Here is a 17,106-nt window from a genome sequence, read left to right as displayed (position 1 = left end):
GCCTCCAGTCAGAAACATCAGCAGTAATGCGTAAATCGGTAAATCAGGCAGTAATAAAGAGGGGCGAGAGCAGGTTTTCCGCGCCCTCGGCAGACTGTTCCGCTGCGACTCCCTCTGTGTACCCTGGCTCTAAACTCTGCTTTATTTCCACACACCAGGGCAGCAGCGGGCCGAAAGTTTCACAGGTAACCAGATGGATATAGGTTTGGATCCTGGGCAGAGCTGAACCCATGCGCGAGGTTCTTGTAACCAAATTCAGTGAATGTCCAGCTGTATAAATAAACACGTGAAATTGAGTGTGTGAGTATGTAAAAGCTGGGTGAATAGCTCTGGATGAGATATCTACCCAGCAAATGAATAAATAAAAAAAAAGAGTGTTTTTACCTAAATGAGAGCAGGGGTTCAAATACAGTAAGCAGTACACAAAACAAGTACATTTTAAAGAGCATAAAATAAAGATACATTGGGTTACACCTTATATTAAGTGTGACTTTGTAAATATTTCACAAAGCCTACATAATATCTTTAATATCATGGTGTTACCACTTTATATAGCTGTTATAAGCAGATCTTTATGATGGCTAATATAATGATGAACCAGATGTGTTTGTGTGTGTTGTGTCTTTTTTATGGAATATGCACCACAGCATATCACTGAGTCAGGCATCATGAAGTACAAATGCTTCAGTAACAGAATACTTCAGAATGCTTTAGTGAAGTAGAGACACCTTGCGCTAGTGAAGGTTATGAGATGCTTATAAAAGTGTTATGTATGCTTTATGAAGGTCTTGTGAAGATAAACTGTGATCTGGTGATGTGAATGAGTTTTGTATTGACTGGATCTGCCTCTTCGTTCTGGTTAGTTTGTTTTCTGAACAGCAGACATTACACAGGTCTCTCACCTCTAGCCTGAACACTTCATGTCTGGAACTTTTTTAGGTCTTTGGAATGTTTGCCCATGAGCCAAAGAGAGAAGAAGCCCCACCCACTCTCTGTAATTTACTGCACTTCCATCATTAATTATGTGGGATGCATGTGCTTCCACACCAGCCATGAAGACTAAGAGTCGAAAAAGCATAGCCTCTTCCTGGCAATCTGTTTAAAGGCAGATCATAAAGACATTTTGAAATGGAGATAAGATTAAGTGAGATCATATTAATGCCTTAATTTCAAAGCTGGTACTCTGATTTGGCAGTTGCGGTTATGGATTATACCTCCCTGACTGACAGCTGAATGACAGATGATGTAATCCTCAGTAAGGTCACGACCTGCAGCCTGTCTGCCCCGCCCCCACCCCTGCCCCCACCCTCAAAGAATAAACCAAACAAATCAACAACTGATCTAATACATTAAAAATAGGCTTTCCAATGCCCAAAACCACTTTTTGTCACTGAATGTTAAACCACTTGTTGGAGTAAAAGTTAGCTCATTGGTGTTGAAAAGTTCCTTCAGGGAGTCATGGCTCTGATGTTGAGTCCTCCGCCATGATGTGCTTCTGGAAGAGATGATGCCGGGGCTCCCTTTGTCCCGCCCCCACAGTACACCTCTGGCTCCTGCTTTATTTCCCTTTATTGTACAGAAATGAGGGTTTTCTGTCTTTCTCCATGACATAAGCCAGTGCAGGTGTAACAGAACAGTCCAGTGGTGGACATGGGTGACCTGATAGTAGTAGCCAATAGAACAATAGATGCAAATGACCTAATAAATGTTCAAAAACACTATATCAGCCTCATTTAAACACAAGGGGACAGCTCCTGCTTAGAGTCATCTCAGAATCATTGCCCCTTGAGGACACTGAAACTAAGTCTCTGGGGTGCAACAAGAAAAGATAAACAATATGGCAATTTATTGTATTACATGATTGGCAGTTTCATTATGGTGAAATATTTTCTTGATGGTAGTTTTGCTGTCAGCTGCAGTGGTTCCCCTGTAGAAAATGAGGCTGAAAAGCCAAACGAGAGAGGTGCAATAAGTGCAAAGCACACTGCAGCACCGCTCAGCAGATGGTTTGTTTTTAGATTACTTAGGAGAGAAAAAATAAAAGCTTGCAACTTGTGTGTGTCGTTGCTCAATCACTGTAAAGGTCTTTGCATCTGGCAACTAAAGCCTGAAGCTGGCAGCGTTATTAGGTTGTATAAAAAGGGATTTGCAATTTGGGGTAAAAGAAAAACATAACATGGGGGAGATTTAGAATTTCATCTAAAATCAACTTCCCTCCAGTTTTGCTAAAATGAAAAAGCAGAGCTGGCCGCCGCTGAGATGCAGAGATAGAGACGTAGCAGCAGCAGCTAGTGCAGTACAGATATGACGCATTCCTCTCTGAGGGCCTGTATAAATCAGCTGAGACTAATGTGAAGGTTTGGAGCAGAAGAGGCTGTCATCTCCTCCCCTCGTGATGAACTGCTGGGGGCGGAGAGGGTGGGAGCTTCACTCCAGAATCTGGCCTCAGCGTGGTTCTCCTTCAGAGGCGGAACGGTGCTCCTGGGATCCGTACATTTCCTGCTCCTGAAACGTGCGTCCTGAGTGTGTGAGCGTGGGAGCATATCAGCGTGCATGCATGTGTGCATTTGGGACCAAGCGTGTGTGTGCATGGGTGTGAGAATGCCTGCATGTGTGCATGTGTGCAAAGATTCATGCATGCATCTGAGACTGTGTGCGACGTCTGAAAATACAACACGGCAAACAGTGAATTGTTCATCTGTGAAACTGTTCTCCCCCAGCATCAACATTATAACTTCTACTTTCTTTTTTAAGGTATTGATTTGTTGTCGGCCTTATGGGCAGTCAAGCTGTTTTCAGTGCAGGGATTCAGCAGCTCATTAATTCTTGTTAAATAAACAGGCATATGGAGAGACATACAGTAGAAATGTTCACAGCTCGTAAATCACACCTCATAAAACCCCAGTGAGCATGGCAATCATGAAAAATAATATTTCATATTTTTCCTGGGATGATTTGTCTTGTGTGTCACACAGCTGCAGAGCATCGCAGCAGGAAGTGTCTGTAATGACAGCCCAAATATCTCTCTCACTGTGGAGAAGCTCTGTCATATTTCTCTCTTCATAGGACATATCATTTCAGCATTTAGCTCATCTAGCAGACTCCCATCCAGAGGAACCTACAGAGTAAAGAAGGGCTTGTAGTGACATCACAAAACAGCCAAACATTCTGAACATTGAGCATACCTGTGACTCAGATTTGAGCTTGTAACCTGCAAGTCACAAAGTCAGTGTGCTTTCCATTGTGCTACCAATCAGGCTATTGTCCAAGAACTTAAAATGGAATAGAATAATACTTTAAAACAGTCAAATGAAATGTCAAAGTTCAAATAAAATGTTATAAATAAAAGAAATGATAATAGGAGGATAATAGACCTGCGTAAGGTAAGATTTGAGTAGGGTACGTCTGTAATGCTGCCTGTGCTTTAGGCTGTGGCAGGCCGCTCTGTGCAGGGCTGCCTGTTCCTGGGTTCCCCTCTAAGGAGGGTGGGTAATCTCCTCTGCAGCACAGGGGATTTAGGGTTGATCTGCGCTATTTTTGGGAGGTGTGTCGTTCTTCCTGGTACTTTTCAAATTTTGTGAGCAAAGTGCAGCCCCACTTGGAGCAGTTTGAGTCGAGGCAGTCCCCTCTGAGACAGTCCTCCCTGTGTTGGCTGGACTGCTGTCTGTATCAGGCGGTTGTGTAATTGAGTGAATGAGCAGTCCAAGGCTGACCTCATGAGAAATATACAGAGCACACAACCATACAGGTCACTAACCATATTGAGCAACAGTTTATGATTGTTCACAGACATATGAAGTATACTGTAGATAACTGGAGGCGTCTTTCCTAACTAATAGCTGTTCACATTGTGCTTATCTTTGAGTGATACCTTTTAGCCTATTAGCCTGTTAGCCTATTTTAGCCTTTATGTCACTTTTTTCTTGTCTTGTACAATGTTTAATGTTTTAAGTGCAAAAAAGAATAAAGGAAACAGTTGTTTACATGTGTTGGACAAAGTTAAGGAAGGGTTTCTTGTCATCTGACTGAACAGAGGCCTTGCTCACCTGTTAAGGAGTGCCACTGACTCTGTAGGTTGTGTGGGCTCACAGCTTTCAGCTGCCCTCCGGCAGTGTAGAGGTTAATAGGCTAAAGCTCCTCAATGGGAGATTGAGCACTTTTTCCGTCTGTAACTCTCAGTGGCATCTCTCACTCGATACGCAGGCTTAGCCAGAAAGACACATTACCTCCATATTCTTCATGTTTGGCCTGATATTCACCAGTAACAGGAAAATTCTTTGACTGCGACCCCAGAAATAATATTTCTTGGAAGGCTATTTATGTTAGCGCATAAGAGCAGAACTCCATAAATCTTTGGCGAGCTATGAGGCAGGGTGGCAGAAACGAGAGTGCTCTGGCGGAGGAGAGAGCTCAGCCTTTTCTCCGCTGAAACACCTTCTGCCGCGCAGATATGCAGCCAGAGCGGGGGAACGTGTTTTGGAAATGCGCACAGCCCGGGTGCGAGCCGGTCGTCAGAGGGCAGGGAAAAACACAGGCAGTGCAAATGCATGTGTTTGTTTACATAAACAGTTAATCATCCGCATCGAGCCCATATTGGCCCCAGATGGCTGACCCAACGCACAGAAGGGGTTTTCTTTAAGGAGCTTTCTGGACTTAAGAATATTGAGAACATCAGCCTTCAATTAATAAGAGCAATCTCAGTATAGGTCACGTTGGTTTGACATCACTCTCAGTACTAGTCAGAGTAAGAGCTTGTGAAGGAGGCCTGCTATGTTTAATTCTGTGTCAATATATTTAGCCAATCAGCCAGTATGAATAACAGACATAAAAGAAAAGGTTTTCTTTTTCATCATTTATACAAAAAAGGTCATGGAACCAATTACATGCGAGATGATGAGCGAACATACAGACTGCACTTAGCAGCTGTCTAGAGCGTAGAAAAACAGACTTTGTTTGGGTGTAGAGTTAATTCCAAGGAAACTCCAAGGACAGACAAACACGCCTGGGTTAATCCTTCTGTAAACGTGTCAGTCAACATTTGGCCACCATTAGCCATCCACGTGTGGGCGGGGATTAGAGGGGTCATGTGACTGTCACTTTAATTGTGCAAGACTGCATGCCTGGATAGGAAATTGATGAGAACTATTCATTTTTATGTGGCATGCATATATGCATATATACATATATATATATATGTGTGTGTGTGTGTGTGTGTGTGTGTGTGTGTGTAAGTCATATATGTGGCAGATGCTCCTACCCAGAGCCATCATGGCCAGATGCATTACGTTAATATCACAGGAGCAGCAAGACCAAGAACACAGAGCAGCCAGTAACACCGTGAATGACTGTCGAGCAGAAAGCTGCTCAACTATGACCTTACAACAGTGACTGTACAAATATACCCAGCATACTGAATTAGCATAAATACAGTAGCATGCAGCTCAACAACTAGCCTGGTAAGAAGTTGTTCTTACCACAAACACTGCATCGTACAAATGTTTACTTATATTACCTCATTCAACATTACCTAATATCATAGTGTTAACATGGTGCCAAATATTGATAACAATGACGAGTTCACGCTAACACTCAGAGTGCCTGGCGATGGTCTGAAAGAGGTGTGTTAACTGCAATCAGACTGTATGGTGAGAATAGAGTCATCACACATCGTTAGCATTGGAAACGCATTTCTCTCACGTTCAGCTTTAGAGAGCTGCTTTACCAGCGTGTCCTCAGGTTAAGGACCAAGGGTTAGTTCTCTGCAGGAATCTGACCCCTGTCTCTGCCTGGGTTGGGGAGGTGTTGAGGCTAATTCTCCATCAGCATTTAGGAAAATATACATGGGGGGGGGGGGGGGGGGGGAGCTGGGACCACACTGAGAGGAAAGGTCAGGGGAGGAGGTTCAAATGTCTGGAAAAAGTAGTCAGAGTGTAAATAACTGAGCCGCTCTCTTACTAATGCCTGTCAAATAAACACCTCTGAAAGCAGCAGGCACAGACAAAGCAACACACCTGGGGGTACGGTCTGAAAAAAAACCCAAAATATTCACCCAGTATTTATACAAAGAAAATGCTTCCCCCTGTGTGACCGTGTGAATGTGTATGTGTGTGTGTATGTGTTAATTCCATTTACCCTACAAACACTATCACCCCAGTCCTGAGGTATCTATGAGTCTTAACTGACCTTTGACCTCCCCTACACATATACAGATACACTGAAAATTGTATGCTCATAGTCAGAGGAGTATTCGATCTAACTGAAGTGCACTTGCCCAATGTGCCCTATGAAGGCCAGTATTACAGGTCTTTTAAGTCTTAACTATTCTTAATATGTATGATTTTGTTCATTGAAGTGACTGGCACATTTGTGTACGTGTGTAAGAATAAAAATATGTAACACTTTCCTTCAATTATTTCCCTGTATTTAAAGAGCAAAGCACTCTGGGTAGAGTGTGACTGCCCCATGGCCACACCCACGCGCTGTGTGATGGGTGGCCATGCCTGCATGGGGTCGTGACCCCAGCGTAACTGTATCACAGCTTGGTGCCAGCTGAGCTGGCAGTGTGTGGAAGCGTTTCACCGCGTCCAGCACTGAGACAGCATTACTCACCAGCAGCCCAACCACACACGTCTGGGGCAGGAGCCTCGGTGGTCAGGCAGGTCTGTCCAGATCTGCATCTGCAGCTAAACGCATTAAGCTGCTTCGTCTGCCTCTGTAAGGATGTGTGGCTTTTTGGCTGGATTTGGATTTCCAGACCCAGCAGCACCTTCACCCTCTCTTTGGTGGTCCGGAGATAAAAGTGACAGCCAGGGACAGCAAGGGGGTAGAGGTGTGATGTAGCAGTATAGGAGCAGGACCCAGAGGTGAAAGGTTGCCAGCTTGATTCCCTGCTGGGGCAATGCTGTTGTACAAGTGGGCACGGTACTTAACCCACTCAACCCATTTGTTAACCCATGTAAGTCGCTCTGGATAAAAGTGACAGTAATGTAATTTTAATATACTTTATGTACTTATCTTTATCATTGAAAGCATTAATAATAAGAAGAAAGAAAAGAATACAGCAGGCAAACTGAATGTGCCGATGCGCTGATTCACTGTGCTGCCACAGCATCATGCCCTGTCAGAAATGTTGAATCTAAAACGCGCTTTTGCCATCCTCTGCTGGGAGTGGCAGGACTGCGCCTCCCGAAGGGGGAGAGGGGAAACTCGGCCGCTTCATTCAATCAGGGTAAAGTGCTCCGCTGCAGGGATGTGCAGGAGTCTGCGTCTCCCGGGAGCGCGTGACGTAGGCTCTATCGACCGCAGCTGGTGTGTGCGTCAGGAAGAGATCGACCGGAAACATCAGTCCTCTCCGTCAGCGTCCGCTCCGGCCTGATCTCAGCACCTGCCGTTAATCTTTCCGAACGTTGCCGACGTTCCGGCAGGCAGAGGAAGAGGAGCTGATCGGCTGAGTGAAATGATGAAGTGAGGGTTTTGTACTGAGGCTGAGGCCACATTCAGAGATTAAACTGCTCCCTCTGAGGAGGCTCTGAAGCCCAGACGGGGCCAGCACAGTTGCTTTAAGGGCCCATCTCCGTGTAACGTTAAAATGTGATTTCAGCTCAACAGTGTAGACACCTTTCAACGACACAGCATCCTCCACCTTCCGACGAGTCTGAATCCCAGTGGTGAGTGACAGCCTGCTTCCCTCTGATATTTCCACTGAGCACTTGCCTGAGGGGCAGAGGGCTGATGCACGTTAATCCAGCTTCTGTTTGCCAGTGAGAAAGGTCCTTATTTAGGCCTGACAGAACAGCATCGCATAGGGTGCACAATGAGGACAAGACCGTGGCAAGGAAAGGAAGCTGTGCAGTTTCAGTGCAGTCTGCGTAATGCAAACTGTTTAATGTAAAACATGTAAAAACTGTAGCCTGTGTAAGGCGCTCTGGGTAAGAGCATCTGCTAAATGATAATAAGGTAATAAAGGTAAGGTAAGGTTTAGCTGCTTCTGAGCTGAAACCACCAGGAAAGCAAAGGGTCCCTTTTGATCAGATCAGCTAATCTACTTTCAGCAAGTAAGCAGCACATATTGGGAAAGTGTCACAGACATTAATTCACCAAGTGTCTTTCTTCTTCTGCCTGACAAGCCTGAACAGTTTAAATCACTTTACGAGCGTCAGCCATTACTGTAATCACCCTGCATTGATCTGACCCCCGGCCCCCATTCTATTTCTGTCACACACTCAAATTCTTCCAGATTTTTTTTCTCTTAACAAATGAAGACAGACATAAGTCTGCAGGATCTGACCAACATTAACTTCAGTCGTTGAAAAAGGGTCTTTATTGCTCAGATTGCCCAGCGTTAAAAAGCTAATGTTAATGCTGAGCTCGTTGATCACGGTGAACACAGAAATGGACAGCGCATTGTGTAAGCCGCCCAAGTTATACCATGAAACTATACCATGACCGCTAGGGGTCAGCATTTTTCAAAAACCACAGGGCCATCGAACTTTCTTTATAACCAGGACCCTAATCAAAGATCAGCTTGACTTAGTTAGAACTTCCTCATTAACTGAACCAATTTAGCTCCCATACCCAATATAACACCATGTATAACACCATTGCCCCAAAGTGTTCACTGTAATCTGCTTTTCTTTAACCAGTGCCTATGGCTGTATCCCCTGTGCTGTGTAACACTGCCCCCTTCAGACTGCTTTGAACATAATTTTTTTTGTTAGAATGAACTTGGTTCAAGAATAGCAGACGTGGTGCCCATTTCACATGATTCTTACCTGTTTATGCAAACATACTTTTATGCTTTATTATGCACTATTGCTTTTTAACTATCTACAGGCCACACACCTGATCCGTGAGCCCTTTCCTTTGTGTGATAAAGTCAGTTATTCCAAGGGCCATCTCCATTTAAAGTCATCCAACATGATTTTTTACATATTTTCTGCCGTATTTCTCCTTGTTCTATGACGAGTGAGTCGAGTCGAGTGTTGAAATATCAATATCACTGTTGTTAATAACCAGATGGTAAAAAGTACTTGCTTTGGACACAGACAGAAAATAATTTAACAGCATTTATTCTAAATCAAAAACAGAGGAAATATTTCACAATATACACGACACTTGACGGTCCAGGATCGGCGCCGGGTCACAGCTCAGGTGGCCCCGCGATCTTCCAGCCCTCCTTCTTTCCCACTTTGGTGAACATGGCGAGCACACCCAGTCCCAGGCAGGCGGTGGTACCTGTCATGGCACTGTGAGCTGCCCAGCAGAGAGGAGCAGAGATCAGCGACACAGCAGGCCTCTAACATCGCTACTGTAACATCCACTTTCCTCCTGAGGTACTTCAGAGGATCTAGCAGGACTCTAACATCGCTACTGTAACATCCACTTTCCTCCTGAGGTATTTCAGAGGATCTAGCAGGTCTCTAACTCTTTAGGTCTTGCTGGATAAGGGGACCTACTGAGAAATGTAATATTAGCAGCTCTGCAAAATGGTGAGATTTACTGCAATAAGAAGCCAGAATTTTAAAGTCTACTTAATCTGTGACCTGCTGGTGAAGGTCTGGTCAGGCACTGTGCTTTTAATCTTAAAGTCTGGACTCACTCCGGGCTCCAAGGAAGACTCCTGATGCACAACCGCCAATGAAGTAGTTGAGGGGGTCGTCTGGAGCATCACGAGCTTGTGCACTCAGACAGGTGGTCATACCGAAGATCGCCCCCAAAGAAGCTGTGAAAAACAGTTACACACAAGTCTGCCTCTCAGTATACTTTACTCCAGCTTATTCAGACTGAAATGGACAGACCCAACCTGACTCATACAGGAACACACTGACAGACAGACCAGCCTCATTCTGGGTTAGAATCACCAAGCAATGAAAAAAGGCATGGAGGTGTCACAACTGGTATTTGATGACAATTCAGAGTGATTCATTTTCCATGATATAGACAGTCTCCACAAAATTATATATATTCCTCATATATATATAGGAACAAGAAACATTATAAATATTTTGTGCAGGATGTATAATCAATTTAAATGAAGAATTGACATTCAGTATCTACGGTTGGGAAGGTGTGATCGCTGTAAGGCTGCGGCTGCTGTGTGGTCCTGGCCCTCCCCGTCAGCAGAGCCGTGCACACACTCACCCATGGTGACTGTGCCCTTAGTGGCTCTCTGCAGGGCCTCCATGGCCGAGTCGGGCTGGAACGCCACGATGTGGTAGGCTGATCCCACCAGGCCTGCGGGGGTAAGCAGAGGTCAGGAGCACAGCGGTGGCGTTACTGAGCGGCTCTGCACACAGCTTCCAGAGGAGGGACAGTTTCTGTGCTGGATATGCGCATTGCTTAAGAAAAGGTACATTAATAGAATTATACATCTCCATATGGCTACAAATTGTTGAACCAGTAAATACACCATCAGTTTTTTTCCTTCCATGACAGTCTCCATGAGAAGATAAACACACCTGTAGAGGTAAAGTAAACATTGTCTCTACAGGTGACGTATGTATTTTACAGAAGCCCTACGCAATGAAATGCGGTAGGACACATACTATTGCAAAATATTATTTTAAGAACAAATATAATTCGAACACAAACTAGCAGGAATTTACCAATACAGCACATAAACCGTTATAAGGCAAACCAAGAGTGGACAGCCACGGCCTAGAATACTCTAATTAATTTAGCTAGAGACTTGCATGAATATAACACATATATACACACATATAACAGTCGTATGTGGAAGCATAGGGTAAAGCAGTAGATAACTGTAAATTTGACTACCAGCCTACCTAGATAAACTGTAAACAACTTATTTTGCAAGTTTACAACGCTCCAGCACAGCAAACTGTATACAATTCACAATTAAGGCAAGCAGCTAGCTACTTTACTTAGGGTTGCCACAGCTCACCCTAGCCAGTCAGCTAGCTATCGCTGGCTAGTTAGCCATAAGTAATTTTTATTTCTGCTTCTGGACATGATTAACTGTAGGCGATTTCAACTACACTAGCTAGTGTTACGTAGCTAACTAGCTGGCTGTTTAACCAATTAGACAGCTGCTACGGCAAAGTCAACGTACTGTTAGCCAGTTTGCTACAGCTAGCTAACTAGCTACAGTGACAGCTCAGGCCAAGGACTGATTCTGTAAGATTCCTTTTCAGGTTTCAATCGGTGGAAACTATACTGCTGGGAGCAGGCACAAGGTATCCGACTTACCAATCGCAGTGCCTAATTTTGTGGTGATCCATGTTTTTTCTATACAGTCTTTACCCTCCTCAAGATCCCAGTAACCCATTCTGAATTCTGCAAGGGCACAAACAGCAGATGGGAAGTATCGCGAGATCCTGCGTGAACACAAATGTCCTTCAAAACTTTATTAGTACCGTTTTGCAAAACAGTGATAAAAATCCGATTGGACACGTTCTTTCAAGTTTGGAGATTCCGAGTTTAAATTTACATTTCTCATCATTTCTCATAGGCATACTTAATGTACTTAATGTAGATGTTTTACTTAATGCAATTTCAACGTATAAACACATAACTTGAAAACTAGTGCTAACCTTTCCCTGGTGAGCAACTCAAAAGATTATATATATATATATATATATATATATATATATATATATATATATATATATATATATATATATATATATACACAGCAGTTGAAGCCCGGGTTTTCATTAAATCTGAAGGAAAAGGAGATGAACATTAAACCTAAATTGTAGACTTAGTGTTCTTTCACGGATGACATCCGAGTTATACATATAATCTTCAGGTTTTCCTACAAGTTATTATTTCGAACCGCCTTGATATGGTTAATTGCATATAATTTGTCAAGCACCAGAAGATAATGACGCGATGAGCTCAGGCTGATGGCTCATTACGGAGGTAGAATAAGCGTTACTTAGACTAATGCTATCTGCACTCAGACACATGTACTGTGTCTTAGGATCTCACCAGGACTAAAACTCAGTCCCACCCGGTTGTTCCTTGCAGGGGGCTCCACGCTGTTCATCGAGACGTCTCTGCGGGGCCCGCAGGGGGTGCAGGGGAGGGAGGGGCCGCGAGAGGGCTCCCTGCAGGTGACGGGTCACCTGGGCGACGTGATGAAGGAGAGCGCAGAGATCGCCTACACCGTCGCCCGGGCCTTCCTCATGGCAGAGCAGCCAAATAACCACTTCCTGACAGAGTCACACCTACACCTGCACGTACCTGAGGTAGGGGACAGGGGGACATGCAAATACACACACACACACACACACACAGACACACACACATATACACATATAGCCACATGCACACACACTCACAATAATTACTCTCCTGAATGGTTATTTCACTGAAACATTTTTACACAGAACAAAGGTAGTGAACACATTGCAGTCGGGTATGTAACTTCTCCCTGAGCACAAGCCACACTTATTCAGGCTGCTGCCTCCTGAAGGGGGCTGTTTGGCCCAATTTCCTGGTTAAAATCTACAGCTGTGCCAGTGTGGAAATGCAGTGTAGTTTACAGCAGTGTACATGGTGTTCAGACATGAGGACACGCCCACGTACTAAACACCCCCTGAGAGAACACTCATTGCTTTCCACTGTGCTGAGGTCAGTAAGTGGGATGGATGACGGTATATTGTTTGATATCATACTCAGATTAATTTTTTAAAGATGTTTAAGGACAGGATCTGCTGAAAAGACGGTGGATGGTGTAGAGAGAGACAGGTCTACATAAAACAGGCGGAAAGACCTGCGCAAAGCATAGAGCAGCTGTGTGAGCTAGTGGACTGCACTCCTGTCAGGTCTGTGAGGGTGTATCCATTCATCTCCGTGTGCGACCCCAGGGGGCGACGCCCAAGGACGGGCCGAGCGCAGGGTGCACGATCGTCACAGCCCTTCTCTCCCTGGCCACCGACACACCCGCGCGGCAGAACACCGCCGTGACGGGGGAAGTGTCCCTGACCGGCAAGGTCCTGCCAGTAGGGGGCATCAAGGAGAAGACCATCGCTGTGAGTCTGTGCTGGGGTCAACGGTGAAAGACCACCAGCTTTAAATAAACAGGATACAGGTTTACCTCCTTTAGCTCACGGCCAGAGGTCTGCTGTCACTGTAACTCTTCTCCTGCTCCGCAGGCCCAGAGAGCTGGTGTGACCTGCATCATCCTGCCAGAGGAGAACAGGAAGGACTATTCAGACCTGCCAGACTTCCTCACAGACGGGCTGGAGGTGCATTTCGCAGAGCACTACCGGCAGATCTACAGCATCGCCTTCCCCAGGGACTGAGCCCTGCTGTGGGGGACACCGCTCATCTCCCCAGGCACTGAGCTCTGTTCTGGATAACTTAGCAGGTTGAGACACTTCACACTCAGTCCGAACGTTCAGCTCGGCCGCATGGAGTGCCAGAACCACCGAGATGCAGGGTGTGGTGAACACTGGGTGCCCAGAAAGGAAGTCTGAAATCTGGGATTTCCAGGAGAGGGATCTCAGCTACAGAAACAGCACCTCTGTCACATTCTCTTTTTAAAGCACAGCTCTAGCAGTTCCATCAGAATGAACACTCCAGGTTACCACTCGGCAGAGCTGTCCGTCAACCTACAGGAGGGAGGGACTTCCTGATCAGAAGGGAAGCCCTAAAAGGGAATGCCTGCTTCAATGTAGTGAGCAAAAATGGTAAGATCTCATAACTGTACACTAGAAAGGATCAATACACATATCAACATGTATAGCTGCTAAGCAGCCCTGCTCACTTTTTATGTCTGTATATTCTATAAATAAGTTATGGAATTGTGTGGTTCCTTTTACTTTGGTGTTGACCTCAAGACAGACTGATTAACAACTTCACAGCACTCAAACTACGACCTCCAAGTTTTCAGGATTAATCCAGGGAAATGAACAGTAGCAACCCACTCTTTGTGAAATACAAACGTTTATTTCCCACAGTATAATACAGATTTCACTCCTTCTTGGCGGCAGCCTTCCTCATGGCTGCCAGGGTGTTGCTCAGCTCCTCCCTCTTCCTCTTGGCCCGGATGTGAGTCCCCACCTGCAGACAGAGCAGAAGCATCAGGACCACCTTCCCAAGAGGGTTGAGGAACTGTCCAATCAACACTGCACGTGCCAGGAGACGGTAACCCCTGGCAACAAAGCCAGCTTCCACTTACAGGCACTGCAGAATGTCAGCTGTGTGGGGTTATAACTTAGCAGGTTTGCCTCCTTGAAAACCAGCAACAGTGTGAGAACCAGTGAAGGAAGCCACACTAGCCAAATCAGGCCATGAAAAGCCTACAGCCACTATGGACCACCAGAACTAGGGCTATTAAAGTTCATCAGTACCACCACCTCCACCAAAGGCTGCACATACCTAGAGCGGCATCACCTGTTCTGCGCTAATGACGTCAGTGCTGAAGAGACACCGTGACTGCATTTACATGCACACAATAATGCGATTAAGACAACAGTTCAGTTAAGCTGTGTGCATGTCCCTGCAAAATGAGGCATTTCCCAAATACTCTCGTTTACACTTAAATGATGAACAGAATGAAAACGGAGATGATGTTTCTAATAGCCTTACAATAACGCTAAAGCACTATTAACTTATCTTACTGCAGTTATGTTTACGGTGACTATTTCAAGACAATTAAGCACTCAAAGCTAGGCATTTACATTTTTAATGTCCCTGTAAACATGGCAAATGACATCCAAGTTGCAAACTTTTTGCTGTCCAGCATTCTACTCTAATCTCCTACAGCTATTTAAAACCACATTCCCAACGCTTCAGTCTGCATAACCATAATGCAATCTACAGGACACTGGGAGTTTCCTACAAAATGCACACTTATCGTTCATGTATTCTGAATGATCTTTGCACGTAAATATGATGGGTTGGGGGGGGTGTTTCTCTCATTCTGGCAGTCCACTGCTCCCTACCTCCTCACCTACACTCTACATCTCCTGGCCTCCTAAGATGGCCCACTGAACTACACATTCAAAGGAGGATCCACCCAAGACCTCACAGGATGAGGGACAGAGGCATCATCTGCTTACATACACAACACCGCACCACTGCTCTGGAGTGGAGTTAGGAACGTTTTGAGACCCCCATGGTAAATTCATAAGGACTGATGCAATCGCATACCCTTTTTTTGATGAACTTGAGCGCACGCTTGTCTTTGGACACTTTCAGCAACTCCATGGCGCGTCTCTCGTAGGGTGCGAAGCCGCACACCTCACGGATCATGTCCCGCACGAACTTGGTGTGCTTGGTCAGCCGCTGCAAAGCAAAGGGCAAGTGAACCCTCAGCTAGGAACCCAGAAACACAGCTCACAAAAAGGGGGTACGCTCTGGGAGGGTGCAGAGAAACCCAGGTGCTGTTTACAGTGTCAATAACCACGGGTCAATGTTCTGTTGTAAGAGGGAGAATAACCTTTCGTCAATTCTCATGTTCTCGGATACTCACCCCTCTCCTTCGGCTATGTTTGGGTTTGGTAACGTTCTTAGTCACCGGGTGGCCTTTATTGAGGCCAACGGCCATAGGATACCGAATCGCCATGTCTGAAAACAAAACATATGTCATTATTCAAAACTGTTTTATGTGGCAGTCCTCTGCTCTGCAGAATGAAACTACCATTTAAACCAAAAATATAGTGGACGAGCTGCAAGTGTTGCCATACCGAAACAAGCCAGCAATTAGCGATCATACGATTAACGAGGGTCTCCGCTTATGTTAGCCAGTCAACACAAGCTATGTAACCACAAACACTGCTTTCATCCCTATTTTTGACAATTGTGGGAGCTCGGGATTTATTAAATCGTCATCCATACTACATTTTTGCAACGCTACATGTCAAATGCCAAGCTAACTACTTAGAGTATCTACTCACAACAATATCCAACCCATATCCACTATATTTTGGGATAATACTTCTCCAAAGTTGAATTTAGATAATCAATTCTTCAACTGCCATTTTTCATCGCTACACAACTAAAGGATGCATAAGATTTTGAAAAGATTGTAATACATTATTTCGGTGACTCGTTCATACCTCTTTTCACAGACGCGACACGCACAGGAAGGACTGTTGCTGCGGAATGCTGGGTAATGTAGGCTTTCAGAGTGAGAACTGTCAGGGCGAATTGTTATGTTAACGCCATCTACAGGGCGGAGTAGGCTTGCAATCTCACATAGTCAACTATTTTTCAAAAGTGATGTGCAGTTTCTTCACATGTTTTTATAAATTTGTTTTATATATTTAATCGCATTTTGTTCCGTTTTTCAACTGAATTTATCCCAATATATAAAAAAACTACATAATGACTACATTGGAGGGGATATCAGACAGTAATAAATACCACAACTGAAATAACAGGGCTGTATAAAACCTAATGCTCGTAAAAATATGTAGTACGGGGCATGCAAAAACACTTAAAACTAATGATATCGTTGAAATGATAAATTCAGATGCAGGTATCCCCTCTTCAAGCACCGGGGTCCAAGGGACAGGTGAGTCAGAACCGCATTCCTTTCCCCTTCTTCCACCCCGTCCCGCCATGCAGATCAGACACACCTGGGCATATGCGTCAACTCGCCGACATCTAACGTGAGACATTTCATTTTACTCAAACCACAGTCGCGCACAGCGCTGTCCTCATAATACGAAGCATTGTGTTGCATGTTCTTATATTTACAACAATAGATAGAAATAGTCATAATATAAGTAGAAGCAGTGGTGTAGTTGTAAATGATGTTAGTGTTGTGAAATCACTTCAAGACACTCTGATTTTGTGCAAATTCCTGATAGATACAAGTGCCCATGCAACCCACTGACTAGTTAAAAAGAACTCTGGGCTGTAGTTGAACATTCAAGCTTTATCCACTGCTGGTGGTGAAACAAAATACCAGCAGATGAACAACTTGGACCACCTTGCAGCACAGGGGTAAAATCAGAAGAGCCAGGTCTGCTCAGAATGCTCTTCAGACATGAGGGCTTTTGACCAGTTTCATTTAAGACATTCAGAATATTTAAAGGAAAAAAAACAGTGCGTTAGAAGCAGGTGACTGATGAATTGTTTGCTTGCCGACAGCACATCAACGTCTGATGATAGATCCTTGTGGATGGT

At 44.7% G+C, this 17,106-nt stretch overlaps 2 protein-coding genes across 2 annotated transcripts; both read right to left on the bottom strand.

Annotated features, from left to right (window-relative positions):
• Window positions 1-9,074: 9,074 nt before the first annotated feature.
• Window positions 9,075-11,334, bottom strand: ndufa11 (NADH:ubiquinone oxidoreductase subunit A11). Its single transcript, XM_036554298.1, has 4 exons — window positions 11,209-11,334; window positions 10,141-10,233; window positions 9,599-9,721; window positions 9,075-9,252 (listed from the first exon to the last, which is right to left on the bottom strand). Exons 1-4 carry the CDS (start codon window positions 11,285-11,287, stop codon window positions 9,140-9,142), a joined length of 408 nt encoding a protein of 135 aa, XP_036410191.1. The 5' UTR covers window positions 11,288-11,334; the 3' UTR covers window positions 9,075-9,139.
• A 2,561-nt stretch (window positions 11,335-13,895) lies between these two features.
• LOC118795658 (60S ribosomal protein L36) lies at window positions 13,896-16,093 on the bottom strand. The gene is made up of 4 exons (XM_036554299.1): window positions 16,032-16,093; window positions 15,446-15,540; window positions 15,124-15,258; window positions 13,896-14,031 (listed from the first exon to the last, which is right to left on the bottom strand). Exons 2-4 carry the CDS (start codon window positions 15,536-15,538, stop codon window positions 13,942-13,944), a joined length of 318 nt encoding a protein of 105 aa, XP_036410192.1. The 5' UTR covers window positions 15,539-15,540; window positions 16,032-16,093; the 3' UTR covers window positions 13,896-13,941.
• Between the last annotated feature and the right edge of the window lie 1,013 nt (window positions 16,094-17,106).

This window comes from Megalops cyprinoides, chromosome 20 (genome assembly GCF_013368585.1).
Source record: "Megalops cyprinoides isolate fMegCyp1 chromosome 20, fMegCyp1.pri, whole genome shotgun sequence".
NCBI lineage: Eukaryota > Metazoa > Chordata > Actinopteri > Elopiformes > Megalopidae > Megalops > Megalops cyprinoides.
This window is presented reverse-complemented; position numbering and strand designations above follow the sequence as displayed.